Source organism: Thermobia domestica, chromosome 7 (genome assembly GCF_964235325.1).
Source record: "Thermobia domestica chromosome 7, izTheDome1.hap1.1, whole genome shotgun sequence".
In the NCBI taxonomy this organism is placed as follows: Eukaryota; Metazoa; Arthropoda; class Insecta; order Zygentoma; family Lepismatidae; genus Thermobia; species Thermobia domestica.
The window spans coordinates 242127318-242144786 of NC_137460.1; the positions used below are offsets into that span (position 1 = coordinate 242127318).

Below are 17469 nucleotides of genomic sequence, written 5' to 3' on the forward strand. Positions count from 1 at the left end.
ATCTTTAGAATAAACTACTTATTGCATTATTTTTCTTGATCTTTTTCTTGTCAGAGCTCTTTCGGGGTTAAGGGGTTAGCGTACGCGCCTATGGCTTGAAAGACCCGGGTTCGATTCCCGGCGGGAGCTCATGTGGTTCGGATTCCACGTTAATCACTAGGTCCACGTCTTATATAGTGTCGCTGCTGAACGGGACGGTGAACTCAAACTCAACTCTTTTTCTTGTCAGTGGTAATTGTAATTATTATATTTTTTAATACTATGTGAAAGTTCAGTTAGCATTACACGGCGTCCGCAGATCACTTTTCAAATAGGGTGCCCGCGTTATCTGAAAGTTTGAGAATCACTGCTGCAAAGGACATGATTTTGGATGAAACTGATCATATGGATGTATTATAGGGAGCTAGCTTGTTTACCAGCGGGGGCTGAGGTAGAGGGGGAAAATTGTCAACATTTTTTCTGCCTGACTTGCGACACTCCCTTACTCTCCTTTTATATGTCAGCGTTGCCAGTCGTAAAAAAAATGTCACATGAATATTATTCTCAAGAGTTGATTATTTGTTGGGTGTTGTTGTGGTCGCGGTTTTGTTGCTTATTATTTATTTGACAATGGCTTCACAGTGTAAGGGAGGGCAAACTATACACAGCGAAGCTAGAGAAGTAATAAATGAAGGTCATAGTGCAGTGCGACGAAGAAGCGAGAAAGAAAAAATCTGAAGAATGTTACCACAGTCTAATTTGCGTGTGTCCACGTATACACGTTTCTATATTCTTTGGACATTATTTATGACTTAATTTTTTAAAATTATATTGACTATTCATCTTCATTGTTTTCTGTTGCATTTTAGTGCCTATTTTGTAAATTTTAAGTACCTATTTTCCAGGTTTTTAATGCCTAATCATCTGGTCTCTAGTGATAATGATTAATCGAACTTAAACATAACACATAGCGGTATATTCTTCATTGCACTTCTAAACTGTTAATAGGAAATTATGTATATAATTTATAATTTCAAGTGTTATGTATAAGCTCTGTAATTAGATTGTAAATAAATGTATTATACGAAGACAATGCTATTTTTAGAGCCAACAAAATTTCTTCGAAAGAGCGGAATATTCTTAGATATAATTATAATTAATAAGAATTAATATTTATTATCATTATTTTATTAATAATAATTAACGCTCTAAACAAGCTTAGAAGCTTCTAAATGTAGGACCTACATTTTTCTTGCATAAAGCGGGGTTTGAACCATCGCATTCAACTATCCCCAGCGGAATTGACCCTTTTGTTGCAATCGAACACTAAAATGCTAGACCGCTCCGCCACGCGGGTTGTTATAAAATACAGAAGGTGAGTAATATGCAAAATGTATTCAAATACGGTAATTGCTTATGCAAATTAAAAAAAAACTCTTTTGATAAGGATTGCACAGTTTGCATAAACTCTTTGAATTAAGTGAGTATTAGTTTATTTTTTTTATAGCGCACTAGCAACCCTGCCCAGGACCATCGAGTGACCGTTTCTTGATGACGGGGGTGGGGCACCTGTCAACCAACTCTGAATTCCTCAGCCTCGCATTCAAACCAGTTCCCAGTAATACTGGGAATTACCAAATACAGGCATTGTAAAAAACATGAAGTGAAACCTTTAAGTTTTCCTCTAAAGGTTAACTCGGGTAACAAAGGAGACAATGTTGAGAAATGAATGGAAATGGTGGAATGGAGAAAGTGCGAGGAAAGGGGGGAACTTTCAAAAACCCACGCACACGATTCGTCGACAAAAAAAAAATCACTTGCTGCGAGCTGGAATCTAATCAGAGACCCCATACACACGAAGAGAATGCTGAACCAGTCAGAAACCAAAGGCGCTGTAGTTTGTAACAATCGCAGAAAGTTCCTACGGGAAAAGTGACTCATCTTGGCGCCTTAAGGAATGTTTCAGCGTTCTTCGTAGAACTGGGTGACATGATCGTTCTATATATATATATATTTCAGACTACCATTCGGATTAAATTGACGACAGAAAACTTTTCAGAATACTAGTGAGGAATTTTGGGCACTAATAGACTTCGTACCTTTTACATCCCGTTTCTACGGACTAGGCTAAAGGAGACTGTCTGGACACGAATGGGTTAAACTGCAGATTATATAATTTTCTAGTAAAGGGGAGAGTTTAAACGAGGAATACACGAATCTGAGCAACTTTTCTAAATACTTAATTTAATAAGTCCTCAACTATAATTTTTAATTTCATGGAAAGCGTTGAACTCTGTTGAAGATTAGTTTGAATAGAAGAAATTGATCGCCAGTATATTTTGTATTTATTTATAAATCGTTCGTGCGAAATCATAGAACTTTGACAACACCAGTTTTATTCAAACTCGTATATTTTGTTTCACTTCGTGCTTGGGCAATCTGTTTTCTCTGTCCTGGTTAGACAGAGCGCACTAACGCTTCATGCATGGGTTGAAATGACATGTCTTCTAGGCTTCGAAACTTATGTAGTCAAAATTAGCCTGTGGGACATTTGCTTTTTTCATTATGAACATTCCTTCCAAAGCACATAACAAAACTAAATTAGAAAAAAATTATCAACCGTAAGAGGATTCGAAGCCTGCTCACTCACTAATTACGTCTTATTGACTAAACACTTACACTGTTATCCAAAACAAACAAACAAACAAACAAACAAACAAAAAAAAAAAAAACACGTTATCCTAGAGTTGCAATATTGCTATTATTTATTTGTATGGTAACTGGAAAATGGCAAGACCATTTAACATATGTCGTTGAAGCTGTAATTTAATAAACCTTTCCGCACTTTTTACGCGTTTTCCAGATGTGTTACCATACCTTTGGCGAAATATGGACTTTAATCAAATCGTTTTGCACACCTTTTGCGCATGTGAGATTACACAATTGTATTTCCTAACATGTTTTATGACAAGTGTGGTTTTAACATATTCCCATTTGGGTACTCTTGTGAAGTATATTGCTTTTAATTTGTATGTATTGACAAATGTCTTCCCAAATTATAAATTTAAATCTTTCACGACAAATTTGGCACGTGTAGATTTCTTACCTCTATCTGTTAAGGTGTATGATTCCAAACTGCGGAATCTTGGCAGAATGTTTTTTTTTGGATCACCTGTGAAAGTAACGCCACTTACATAGGTGAAATGGGAAGGAACATTGAAGACAGAATGAAAGAACACCAGCGACACACCAGACTTAAACAACCTGAAAAATCTGCAATAGCCGAACACTGCATACAGTACAATCATACAGCCATGTGGGACCAAATTGAAGTTCTAAAGAAAAGCAAACAGTTCTGGGACAGGAAAATACATGAATCTTTATTCATCCGTTCATACAAGCCATCCATCAACAGAGACGAAGGTTATCATCTACCTGACATCTGGATCCAGCTTCTCAGTACGAAAAGAACCATCAGCCAATCAGAGAGCAGTTTCCACCAGCAAAATCAGAGCACGCCATTGGCCAACAAAAACAACCAATAGAAACACAGCAATTCCTAAAGACCACAATATAAATTGTACGACCAGCACATTCCAACACATAGCTCTGAAGATGTTGTCGCTGTATGGTAACGAAAGCTCAGCACAGCAACTCACTCTGGCAGCAATCCCGAGAACATTGGATTAATGTTTTTTTTATTTATATAAATTAACATGCGTGTTGCAAATTTGAACTTTACCTATGCGCCTTTCAACATTAATTGGCGCGTAAAAGTTTTTTAGCTGTGTATATCCATGCTTTTATTTTCTTTTATGACTAAATGCTTTTCCACACACTTGACATGTGTGAGGTTTTGCTCTCTAATGTGTTAACACGTTCTTTTAAATTTCATGTTTAACAGGTTGACTGCCAAGCGCATCATATGTGGTGCTCACCTTATTTTTCTGTAGGGCCATAAGCACCATATATGGTGCTTATGCTCGATATCAAATTACTAAACTATTCAAGTTCTTGAACATCATATATGACGCTCATTGTCACACATTTCTATAAGACCATTAGCATGACATGAAGCTCGGCTCCCATTGGTACATTTCCGGGAGAAGCAAAATATCGCGACAAAAATGTGACATTACTATCCATAACTGAGCCAAAGGTAAAAAGAAGTTTATGGCCTCCTGGGATCAGTACCCTCAAATCACCTTGGCAGTCAACCTGTGAACTAAATCGATTTCCACAATCCTGGCACGTCTGACGTTTTTCAACTGAATGTGTTAACATCTTTTCTTAACAAGTGTTTTGCCAATATATGTCTTGAAAGATGGATTTTTTGCCTAAATGCATAACCACACGGTTCACATGTGTAAGGTTTTTCAGTTGTATGTGTTAACATGTGCTGATTTAAGCCTGATCTTTGACTAAATCGACTTCCACAACTTTGACACGTGTGAAGCTTTTCACCTGTGTGTGTTACCATGTGATGTTTTAAATTTGATCTGTAACGAAATCGTCTTCCACAATCCTGGCACATAACAGGTTTTTCTGTTGTATGTATTAACATGTGCTGATTTAAGGTTGATCTTTGATTAAATCGACTTCCACAGTTTTGACACATGTGAGGTTTTTCACCTGTATGTGTTACCATGTGTTGTTTTAAATTTGATATGTAACGAAATCGACTTCCACAATATTGGCACATGTGAGGTTTTTCCTTTGTATGTGTTAACAGGTGTTCTTTTAAGCCTGAGCTATGACGAAATCTCTTTCCACAATCTTGGCATATAACAGGTTTTTCGCCTGTATGAATTAGCATGTGTTTTGCTAAAGTTGACCTTTGACGACATACCTTTCCACACACTTCGCACTTGTGGGTATTTTCACCTGTATGTGTAGACATATGTTGTTTCAAACCTGAGCTTCTACAAAATCGGTTTCCACAATCCTGGCATATATAGGGTTTTGCACCTGTATGGATTAGAACATGTGTTTTTAAAGATCTCCTATAAAAAAATCTTTTCCCACAACCTTTGCACATATAAGGTTTTGCTCCTGTATGTATGACCATGTGTGCTCTCAAGTAAGACTTTCGTTTAAATGTCTTTCCACACTCTTGGCACTTCTGACGTTTTTCAGCTATGTGTGTTAAAGTGTGAGTAGTTAAATGAGATCTTTGACTAAATTCCCGTCGACAAGTCTTGCATATATGAAGTTTTCCACTTTTATGTGCTTTCTGGTACACAGTAAGTTTATGGGCCCTGTAACAAATTTAATACAGAAGCAAATGAAAAAATTACAAAAGACACACAAAAACGGTTGAATGTAAGACACAGTAACAACGGGAATGAATTATTGTTCTCTATTATACTTGCAACTAGCATGAATTACCCGCTTCACTGGGTTAAATTACGAAAAAATGGTAATATGTTTCATGAGTCACTTTTAACTATTACTAAAGCACTCCTTGATATTGGTCATTTTCGATGATTTTTATATATCCCCTTTCACACCCACGGCATCGGAAGTATCTTTGTTCATCTCAGCGACCCCGAAAAATATGAATTCGACACTGACATTGGTAATTATATATATATATATATATAGTCTCCCCTCCCACAATTTCTGTGGGGCTCAACTTGGATATAAATGGCATTAGAAGTGTCACTGTTCATCTTAGCGACCTCAAAAACTTTATATTCAACACTAACTTCAGTCAGTTTCGATCATTTGCAAATGTCTTTCCCCTCCTTTAAGTTATGTTGTCAAAGTGATATGACAAAAATCATCTCATGTTCGAACTTAATCTTGGTTGAAAAGTTGATCGAGATCGGTCTGGTGGTTCAAGATTTATTAAGTTTATTTATTTTTATATATCTCCCCATTCTACCTCCTCCCTTAAGTTCTATCGTTAAAGTGAATACATAAATACCATCCCCGGCTCGAACCTCATCTATGTTGAAAATTTGACCGAGATCGGTCAGGTGGTTCAAGAGTGAAGTCACATAGACAGTCACTTTCATTTTTATTTTTTTTACGTATTCTCCGCCTCCCCATACCCCTCCCCTACGTTGCAACGTCTAAGTTAAATGATAAAAATTATCCCAAACCCGAACGTCATCTATTAAAAATTTGATCGAGATTGGGTGGGTGGTTGAAGAGTTATTAAGTTTTATTTATTTTTATACATTTGTCACCTCCCTCTCCCATCCCTAAGGTTTACCGTCAAAATGATATGATAAAAGCCACCCCAGGTCCGAACTTCATCTATATTGAAAATTTGATCGGTCCTGTGGTTAAATCGTGATGAAATCACAAAGACGGTCACTTCTATTTTTATTCTTTTTACATATATATCTTTCCCCTCCCCTTCCCGTAGGTTCTACGGTAAAAGTGAAATAACGAAAACATTCCAGGCCCGAACCTTGTTCATAATTTGTCTTCTCCCCCCCCCCTTGTTTTAAAATGTACCGTTAAAGTGATATGGTCAAAATCACCTTAGGTCTGATTTTTTCTTAAATATCGGTCGGGTGGTTTAAGCGTGATGAAGTCACAAAGACAGTCACTTTTATTTTTACTTTTTTTTTTTACATATATCTCCCCTTCCCCCTTTTCTTCGTTGCATTGTAAAAGTGAAATGAAGAAAATGTCCCAGGCCCGAACTTTATCTATGTCGAAAATTTAATCGAGATCGGTCCGGTGTTTCAAGATTTATTAAGTTTTATTTATTTTTAGATATATCTCCCCCTCCTATCTCCTCCCCTAAGTTCTATCGTCAAAGTGAATACCATCCCAGGCCCGAACCTCATGTTGAAAATTTGATCGACATCGGTCAGGTAGTTCAAGAGTGAAGTTACATAGACAATCGCTTTCATTTTTATCTCTTTATATATATATCTTCGTCTCCCCATCCTCCTCGGCTAGGTTCCACTGTAAAAGTGAAATAACGAAAACACCCCAGGCCCGAACCTTATTTATGTTGAAACTTTGATCAAGATAGGTCTGGTAGCTCAAGAGTTAGTTTCATTTATTTTTCTAGATTTCTCCCCTCCCCTTCCCCTCTTCTAGTTCTACCGTTAAGGTGATATTAAAACCACCTCAGGTTCGAACCTCATGTATGTTGAAATTTTTTATGATGGGTCGGGTGGTTTAAGCGTGATGAAGTGACAAAAGCAGTCACTTTTATTTTTACATATATCTCCCCCTCCCCCTCCTCTTCGTTGGACTGTTAAAGTGAAATGAAGAAAACATCCCAGGCCCGAACCTTATCTATGTTGAAAGTTAGATCGAGATAGGTCTGGAGGTTCAAGAGTTATTACGTTTTATTTATTTTCATATATTTCCCCTCCGCCCTTGTTCCTCCCCTAAGATCTACTGTCAAAACGTAATGGTAAAAAAACTTCCCAGGTTTGAACTTCATACATGCTGAAAATTTGATAGAGATCGATCGGTTGATTCAAAAGGAATTAATTCACGAACAGTCAATTTTATTTTTATATTTCTTGATTTTTGTATATTTCTCCTTCCATCCGCTTCCCTACGTTGCTCCGTCAAACTGAAATGATAAAAATCATCCCAGTCCTTAACCTCATCTACATTAAAAATTTGATCAAGATCGGTCTGGGGGTTCAAGAGTTATTTAGTCCCATCTCCCCCTCCCCTAAGTTGTAGCTTTAAAGTAAATAGCTAAAAACACTTCCAGGTCAGAACGGCATCTACGCTGAAAATTTGATTGAGATCGGTCGGGCCGTTCAACAGATTAAGAGTCACAAACATAGTTACTTTCAATTTTATAATATAGTTTGCATCATTAATATTATGCATTCTCGGACATTCATACGTTGTATTTAGTGATAAATTGAGATCTGATATAACTCAAATATTGTAGAGATATGAAACCTAGAGCAATCGAAGTGTTTTCATATCACTTGTATTTTAAAAACAAGATTATGGGATTTCTTTTTACTGTTTGAAACTGTATCTGCATTTATATACACGATATCCGACTTCAGTACATACTAAGGAACATATTTTGAAATATGAAACGAACAGCTTATTATTATAGGCGAATATGGAGGTATGAAGTCACTAAAGATGTTTATGTATTGTGTAGTTAACTTTTGTGTCCGAGAATTTACTAATTGCTACAACTTGTTACAATTAAAACACTAGAAACCTTTACTACAGAGAAAAAGAAACAAAGGAAGGATATAACAGCTCTTAAAATTTTGCACAAAATACATCATTTCAAGCAGTATACCAATCTCTACTAGGGCTTTTACTATTCTCGAAATGGTTTGAAGTATTAAATTTTAATATACATTAACACCTCTACGTCTATTCAATTACATGTACGTGGTTAGATGTGATACATATCGAAGTACTTTTCGGAATTAAACCCTTTTGTGAAACGTTGAGTTTCCAATTCCTTGTAACTTTTCCCCTATTCACAAGAAATACCTAATATTATGATTGTAGAATTCCACGCTAAGATAATCAGGGTATGCATTGCACCGTTTCACTTCTGTTATTACTGTTGAAGGCATCTAGAATTTCCAAGCTTATCATACTGGAACGCCTTAAATTTGTAACACACAGAAATAAGTTCGCTACTGTACGTTTTCGTTTAATACGTAGAATTTACATTTGTGGAAACCTGAGGTAATGTCATTCGAAGAAATCAAAATTATATACTGGGTTTGCAACACTACCGTTGAAGGGTATGCCAATATCTCTCGGGTGTTAATTGCATCATACAAATCTTGTTTTTATTCCTCATTACTTTAAATGTTAAAAGGATGTATCAAGAAAAATGTCTCATACTTTATATTTTTTTAAAAAAAGAAACATGTTATACATTACAACATAAGAGAGTTGTACTGTTTGACATAAATTTTCTAAAATACTAAGTGCCTACTTCCAACTGGGTTTTTATAATGTTAATTTCATTGAAATGGGTATCATAAAGAGAGAAGTAGAATTATAAATGTACGTCAACAAATATCATCACACAAGTCTGTCTTGTTAGAGAGAGAAACCTTAGCAAATAAACATATCATTTAAAATAAACTGTCGTAAGCAACAATGTTTTTGGAAATACCGCATTTAAGAGGGAAATCTGCATATTGTTTCTCAGTACGTACACTTGACATTCAGTTTTTCTGTCATTAACTCAGGAAACGCTTGAAATAAAAGTTCACGCTCCAGGTAGAACTTTTCCTCGTCCGGCTCTTTTGCTCTCGTTACTATTATTAGAATCTGGACCCTATGAGTAAGAGAACAAGCTTAAATTTCACGCTAAAAATGGGTATCGGAAGGGTGCATTATATTAGGGAGGTGAAATTTGCTATATAAAATCCACTAAAACCCACTGGGCAAGAGACCTACGCTTTAAGGGATGAAAGCAGGCTATGTGCGTAGTTTGCTTAATATATAAAATTGCCATATGATATAACATTAACAAATAATGTACACACATCAATGACAAATCATCTGATGCACTTTTTTGATTACAGTTTTGCTAACATAGAAGAAATCTTACTAGCTTTCCATGTGGATGTCACCAAATGTTATTAATCTGTGAACACACATATCTTAAACACAACTTTGTTTCTATATTTTAACATATGCAAAGTCTAGAAGTGCAGAAGTGCTCGTAGAATAGGATTTGAAAATCTTTTCAGGCAAATAAAGTATTTTCAATCATTTTTATCTTAACTAACGCAATTTTCCCGTTCTTCATGTGTTTTTTATGATATTCTACTTCTTGGGAAAAATAAGCCAAAGCAAAGCACTCTCTTCCTACGTAATTTACGTTCACATTATGTGTTTCGTTCAGAAAACAGAATATACATTTCACCGTTAAACATTAGTACACATTTGGTAATATACAGAACAAATTCACCTTGTGATTAAGAGAACCCGAAGCCTCATAGCTTCACAAAGAAAACTGGGTATGATCTTGTACCAAACCAAGTTACCCTGGATTCCTATCATCCGCTTTCATAGGGTCCTGTTGTATATTCTCTAATTGTTTTTTTTTCTTTTTTGTCACCAAATCTCTTATATAATTTATGAACAAGAATATTACGATCCGGATTCGTACTACTGACGGAAGTAACATGACTCACTTATCTTAGACATTTCGATTTTAATATTTGTGTAATAATATATGATCTCTTCATAAAGTATAGTAAAGATAAACTATACTTATATCGAAGTAAATTTTCTTTTAGTTCATCTGAGGCTAAATAATTTACTGAAAATTTTGTATTCTCTCCAGGTGTTAATAACCAAGTGTATGATACTATAGCCTGGACATGTGACAATGGTTATGTAATTCAGCTTAATTGAAGGCGACGCAGGAGGAAAAATCATCTCAACGTGATCTTGCATGTGAATTGTTTACAGTTGAGAAGGTATCTTCTGAACCAGCTAAACAGACAGTTCATCATTCCTACTGGAATGCAAGTAATGTTGACAGCAAACATGTTCCAAAAACAGCTGTAGCTGCGTGATTATCCTATTCCAATGTCTACATTTATTGCCATCAGTACATAGCAACTATTACTCACATTAATTATTAGATATTCAGAGCAAATTTCTTTTACGTTGAGATAATTGGTATTAGCTTTTGGAATTTCACAAACTAGTAAACCTTGGTGACCCACATACGATAAAATTGCATTGAATGGGACGCAGTGGATCACAGTCGCATTTGAATTGTTTTCTGGTCCTCAGACGATTTTCTCTGAAAAAGAAAAAAATGCTCAATAACACTATAATCAGCTATGTGGAAGGGAGTCGTATTTCAGAAAAATTCCGCGGAACCTGTTTGTGTATTTCCTATTTTTTTTCCCGGCAAGAGCTCATGTGGTTCGGATTCCACGTTAATCAGCAGGTCTCGTCTCATGCAACCTCGCTGATGAACGAGACGTTAAACTCAACTCTGTTTTTTATTTCATTTATTTATATTGTATCTTGCACTCCAAAACCAGCGGTTTCAACAGTCAACGGACAATTGACGAAAAATTAGAAAAATGAAATGAAACGATATCTTTAAGTTTTACGTCCCATAGTTATGCCGGCGGTGATGATAAGAAATGAATGAAATGGTGGAATGAAGAAAGTAGGAGGAACCGGGAGAACCCCGAGAAAACCCACGAGCACGGTTTTTGTCCACCACAAAGTCCACACGGCAAGAGCTGGGATCGAACCAAGGACCCCAAGAACTGGAGGTGAACACTCTACCACTGAGGGTTAAATGGGAAAATTCTTTCTTCATCCTTGTTCAGGCTGTTTTCCGACATTAAACAGGGTGACGCCAAACATCAGATTAGCATTAATACATCAAGGTCTCGTATCAGATCGTCACATTGATATGCTATTCATGTGTCAATGAATTCTCTCTTCAATTGCCTTCTTCTGCAAACAAAAATAAAAAAAAAAAAACAATAGTTTCACTAAGAGCAACATTCCAGCTGACCGCAGTATTATGTGAAAACAGAAGAGGCTATATGATTATGTACTTTACAAGACATACATACACTAATTAGATCCTCTCGGTTCAACCAACACGGTAAAAACTTGCTATGCCTTTGTTTAAAGAAGCAAGTTCTCGTTTTAAGGGAGAAGGATTAACACTTACTCCCAACACTCGTAATCCCTGATTCAATCTCTGGTAGAGCACACAACCTTGAAAAGAAGTTAGCAATATTTCAGATCACATTGCGATATTAGAATCGCTATTTTACACTTTCGGAACCGTGGTAACTAATGATTTCAAGGGGTAGCTTGAGGAGGAAACTCTATACCTTTAAACGCAACCAAATTTTTCTCCAACCATATACAACGTGTATTATCAATATTTATTCAGCGCTATTTTACCCCCTCCCTATATGAAATGGTAGTGTAATGTATGAGCTGGTACTACCATCGACAAGAGTATGCTTGTACAGTCGTGAAAGCGTAGTGCGCCCGTTACGTGTTCAGTAAGCTGATTAGCAGTTTTTGAAGAAATCTTCACAACTTTACACGCCGACTACGCAAGTACCAGCGTAGTCCGGTACTCACGAAAACAGCAGAGCGTATCGTTCAAACATTGTTGTTGCATAAGCAAAGATAATAATTCAATCGTAAAATACATGTAGCCTAATGCTTTAATAAACCATAGATAAAGCGGAAGTGAACAGAAGAGTTCTCGTCATAAATTGTAAACAATTCAAGTACCGAGAAGTAAACGGTCAAAAAAAAGGAAAAAAACATTGCCTTATTGATCAGACAGGAAGCTTTAACCAGATACTAGGTGACCTTTAATCACTCATACTCCAAAAGGTCATTTCATAGGATATATGTCTACGTTTAACTATTCTCTCAGGTCTTGTTTCTATTTTGTACTAGTACACAATAATACACTGAGCAAGGCTATGTGATAATATGTACAAAACAGTATCGCGTAACAGTTTCAACACAATAACTGTGTCTTCATCAGACTTCCACTCCTTCTCTAGTATGTCTACATTTATGTAATTGGGTGCGGAAATTGTTGATGACTAGACTAACGAGTAATACAAAACAATCGGGGGCGTATCTGAATGAAGCGCGTTCCTTAACCCTAAACTTTACCAAAATTTCCATCACAGGATGTATGAACCAACCCATATGTGAAATATAGCATTGTTTGTAGTGATAAAATACCAGTTGAGTTGACTTTGAGTTTAATGTCCCTTTCAGCAGCGAGGGTTTATGAGACGGGGCCTACTTGTTTAATGTGGAATCCGAACTACATGAACTCTCGCCGCGAATCGAATCCGGGTCTCCCACGATAAAATACCACTAATAAGACAGAGAAATATGGAGGGTGTAAAATTAGACAAGGAGTCAAATTAACCTACAAAAATTCGTTCGCAAATATGATACGTGAAAATATTTCTTTTAGAAGTAGAACGAACAGTGCTAATTAAGATTTTAGAAAAAATACGGAAAAGTGTTCCTTGAGCATAGTTGAAAGTGACTTAATCCTGAAATTGGCGTTACTATACAAGAATATATTAGAAATCTACTCCATTGAAAATGTATGAATATATCTAGTTTGAAATTCAATGTGCACCTTCTTCCAAAAAAGTTGAGCGCATTCTTTATTGCTGTTTTGCGGCAAAAAATTCTAAGTCCAACTTTGGGTATCTTCGGAAAAGAGTAAACCAGGTTCGAAACTCCAAACCAAGCTTTTCAATCGGAAAAAATTATGCACATGTGCTTTTTCTTCGATACTTGGTACTAAATGTAGAAAAAACAACACTGATTGAAATACTTGATACAATACTGCGAAACCATGTGTTCATGGCTGTTTGCAATGTCATGTATTCATGGTTGCCAGCGCATGCTTGTTTGTAATTTAGCTTTCCATACGTAAAAGAACATTCAGATATATAAAAGGAACCTTTCCGATGAAAGGAAACAGAGAACATAGTTCTCGCATCCATAGTAAAGTTAAAAAGAGAAAAAGAAATCATTGAATTTGTAACGGATAAGAATAGCATTGTTTGTAAGAGCTCCAGTTATATTTCATTAGAAGCAATCTGCCAGAGTGGTTATGCTAGCTCAGTGATAAACAGTGTGATTGGAAATCGTAAGGTCATGAGTTCGTTTCCTGTTCGGGTCAAAAGTATTTTGTATAAAATTCTATTTTCCTCAATCATGAAAATTATGTAAAATAATTGCAAAATAAATCAGTTATATATATAATCATTTCACGACATACGTAATTGTTTAAAATGTAACATCTGAAATGTGGGAGATGTTGACACAACATCAGTATATTATATGTGAATATTAAACCAAACTAAGAAAATCATGTAATAGCAATTAAGTTGTATGTTGTATTTATCTGTAGCTATATGTCATATAGACGTTGCTTCTCAATATTCGTATGTGATTTAAGTTCTTGAAAAGTAAAAAGAATATGAGGGTATAAACAGAAATTATCCAAAATCGAATCTTGGTTGCAGACACAAACCTCACGATCCTCGAAACCACGTAAACAGGATATGTACAACACGGTCATGCATAGAGTTATTTATACTTTAGAAAGAAGGCAGAATAGGATTCCTTTCCAATGGATTTCAGTTCAATACTCTACAATGCTTTTGCATACGGAAGAGGTGACGCTTTGGTCTCTTTCTCTTTTTGTCTCATATCTATCTATCTTTATCTAAACCTATATATATATGTTTGTATACGTGTGTGTGTATGTGTTTCATCATAATTCTAGCATGCCTGGTGTAAGTTTAAACAAACTTCCTACATATATTCCAATCTTAAAAAGAGTACTGTTGGGGTAAGCTATTGGGAGTTGGAGGGATACATGTATATATACAGTAAAGGCGATCGATATTAGTGTCGAATCAATAGTCTTTGATGTCGATTAAATAAAGAGTAATACTCCACATGCCTTTTAATTTTAGCTCCGATTAGCAGCCTGAAAGGGTGTGTGAAATTGTGACATGTAAATAGAATTGAAAATGACTAATATTAGGGTCGAATCCATAGCTTTTGGGTCTCCAAGTTCGGCTTTCGGGGAGGAGTTCTGATGACTTTTAAGTTTTGTTAGGGAAGATAAGAACTAGGGAGAGTGGAAGGAAGTAACATATACAATGATTCAAAATGACTGATATTTGTGTAGAATTCATAGTTTCGGGATTACCGAAACAAATAGCAACACTCCTGATACCGTTTAAGTCCAAGTTCAACCTATTAGCATCCCTATGTTGGGAGAATGGTGAAAATAATCAAAAACGATCGATATTAGTACAGAATTTATAGTTTTCAAGGGCCTTACATTGATTGTCGACATTCCCTATACCATTTAGGTATCTACGTTTAGCTCCCATTCGTATCCTGGGTTGGTAAGAAGTGAATCGAAAAGGAATTAAAGAAGACCGATATTAGTGTCGAATCCATAGTTCTCGATGTCGCAGATATTAATTTCAACCCCGATAGCGTTGAAGTCCAAATTCAACCTCCATCGTAGAGCTCCTTTGTAGCTAAGCGGTTAGGTTACGCGCCTTTGGCGTCGGAGACCTAAGTGCTGTTCATAGCAAGAGCTCATGTAGCTTGGATTCTACATTAATCAGTAGGTCCACATCTCATATAGCCTCGCTGCTGAACGGGACGTTAAAATTAAAATCAATGTGATCGATTCAAACCAGATCGTTATGGTGAGCGATAAAGAATGAAAAATGTCTCAAATGACTGGCGAATGAGTGGCGAATAAAAAGTTCGGGTTTGTCAAGCTATTACAATCGCAACGATATTTATTGCGACGTTTTGGTATGAACGAGAGTGTCACCCGGATTTTAAATTTACAGGAGCAGCATCGAAAGTGTTGCTTACACACAAGTAAATATTTTAATGTATATTCTATCGTAATTTCAGAACGTCTGAAGTAATTTCAAACTTAGTGGACTGATGTGAATTTTTTTTTTTTTTAAATAATGTGGTGTAAGACATCCCAAGGGATGGGAGTGGGTAGGAATGACATAAAAATAACGGAAAACGACTGACACCAGGGTGCAATTGATAGCTTTCCGGGAAATAATGACGCTCCCAATGCCATTTAAGTAAAACGTCATCCCTATCATCATATGAGAAGATGGTAAGTGAAAACTATACCTCAAAAATTACTGAACTTTTAATCGAATTTATAGTTTTCGGTGTCGGGAAAACGTTTGATCCATTTTCAATATGTTTTGGAAGGTATTTAGTACTCACTTCAATCAATTTTAATTATATCAATTTCATTAGAGATGTATTTTTGAAAGGGTAGGTTGTTTCAATATTTACGTCAAAAATAGAGTATCGTCTGTTTTGTATCATTAAACTTTCATCGAAAGAAATGTTCTACGAGAAGGAGGATTCAAATATTTCCTATAAACCTTTCTCCGTGTACGAAGGACCTTTATATCAGTGCAGCACAATCTTCGTAAGAGAACATAACTTAGAAATAGAACTCAGAGATGTGCCAATTGCAGTAAACATCTGTGCAGCAGAAAAACGACAATTCATAAAATATAACATTCCAATTGGAAAATAGCGTTTGAAAATTAAAAAGCAAGGCAAAGTTAAATGTTAAATCTTTCTAGTACAAAACGAAATTTCCCATCAGCTCAGGTAAGAGATTTCTTTACATACATTTGCCTTTCCGCCTTCCAGATTTAAGTTCTTTGGCGCACTCAATATTAATTACACATTACGATTTACTGGAGTTCGTATCAGATTGTGTGTCAGTGGGTCGTGATTTGTAAACGGGTCGGTGGGTCAATAAGACGAAACACCACCCACCGTGAACCATTCTGACCCACCGATCCACTCTGCTCAGTGCATTGTAGATAGCATGTAGCAACACTGGTGCATTTGTGTACGTTTTCCTTTCAAGACTTCTGTGGAGTTTGTATCTGGCAACATTGTGAAAAGCTTAAAAACATTTGACTCTAATGATACGTAGCAGTTCTGCAGAAGCTAGAGAAAAGGTGAAAGTCATTGTGTACCGATAACATTTGTAATTTTTGAAAACATTCAGTCAATTTGTATGGTTTTGGTCTCGTTTGTAGAATGATATAGTAATGTGTGACGTTTAAGGGAAAATAGACAAAAGATAGAAAGTTGTGTTTTGATTCTTAAACACGAATTGTTTTTATAGACTGTAACAACTTCCATTTTCCTTCCCTTCTCATTTGTTTCTATTTACTTACTTGAGATCAGTATATCTAACGTAAGTGGAAAAAGAGCTTCCAGCACTTTCGGTTATTGATATTTGTAATTGTAGTAATAGCAATAGGACTTACTACTTGCCTTTTGAGACAAAGCCTGAGATATTTTAGAGGAGTTAACTACTGAAAAGAATATTTTTGAATCACCTGCAATGAATGGATTATATAAAAAAAAATGAATATAATTATGTGTGCGTGATCATCACGGTCAAACTGCAAAGTTCAATGAAATTACTTTTGTTAGTTATATAGTTAGGACTCAATCTCCACTGCTACGTTATTATATCGTTTTCATTGTAGTACATATCCTAACGGGGTGTGGGGGTCCTAACGGAGAGTATCTCACAAGCCATTCGACTTAAGGAGATGAAATTCAGTATATTAACTCTTTATTACAAATAAACAGAACAAGTCCTAGTATTTTTTAAAATTCCCATTTATGGGGAGAGCACTTTCTATATATATGGGAAATTGGTAGTGGACTGATTTCTAAGAATTATCGGAAACGATCGATGTTAGTTGAGAAACATTCATTAATTGAGAAACACAAACTACAGTGCTCAGTATTTTATATCCACTGTTTTCTCTTATAATAATTTCTGAAGCTTGAGTTTATTATATGGAGCGTTCAGAGCTCAAGGCAATCAACAAATAAAGTTGTGAGAAAAATAGACATAAAAGTTTGTACTGTAATTTTAGTTACATGGAGTCTCGTACGGCTTAATTA

The 17469-nt window shown here is 35.8% G+C and overlaps 1 protein-coding gene across 4 annotated transcripts in view; it reads right to left on the minus strand.

Annotated features, from left to right (window-relative positions):
• Positions 1-2686: 2686 nt before the first annotated feature.
• Positions 2687-17469, minus strand: part of LOC145690791 (uncharacterized) — a 40187-nt gene continuing 25404 nt past the window's right edge. For 2 of the 4 annotated variants that reach the window (XM_081766067.1, XM_081766068.1), the window contains exon 3: positions 2699-5237. In XM_081766067.1, coding sequence (XP_081622193.1) covers positions 4244-5237 — 994 coding nt within the window. In that variant the 3' untranslated portion in view covers positions 2699-4243. Of the gene's footprint in view, positions 5238-10550; positions 10727-17469 lie in introns of all 4 variants that reach the window. The other 2 variants (XM_081766069.1, XR_014132277.1) reach the window with 2 other exon arrangements.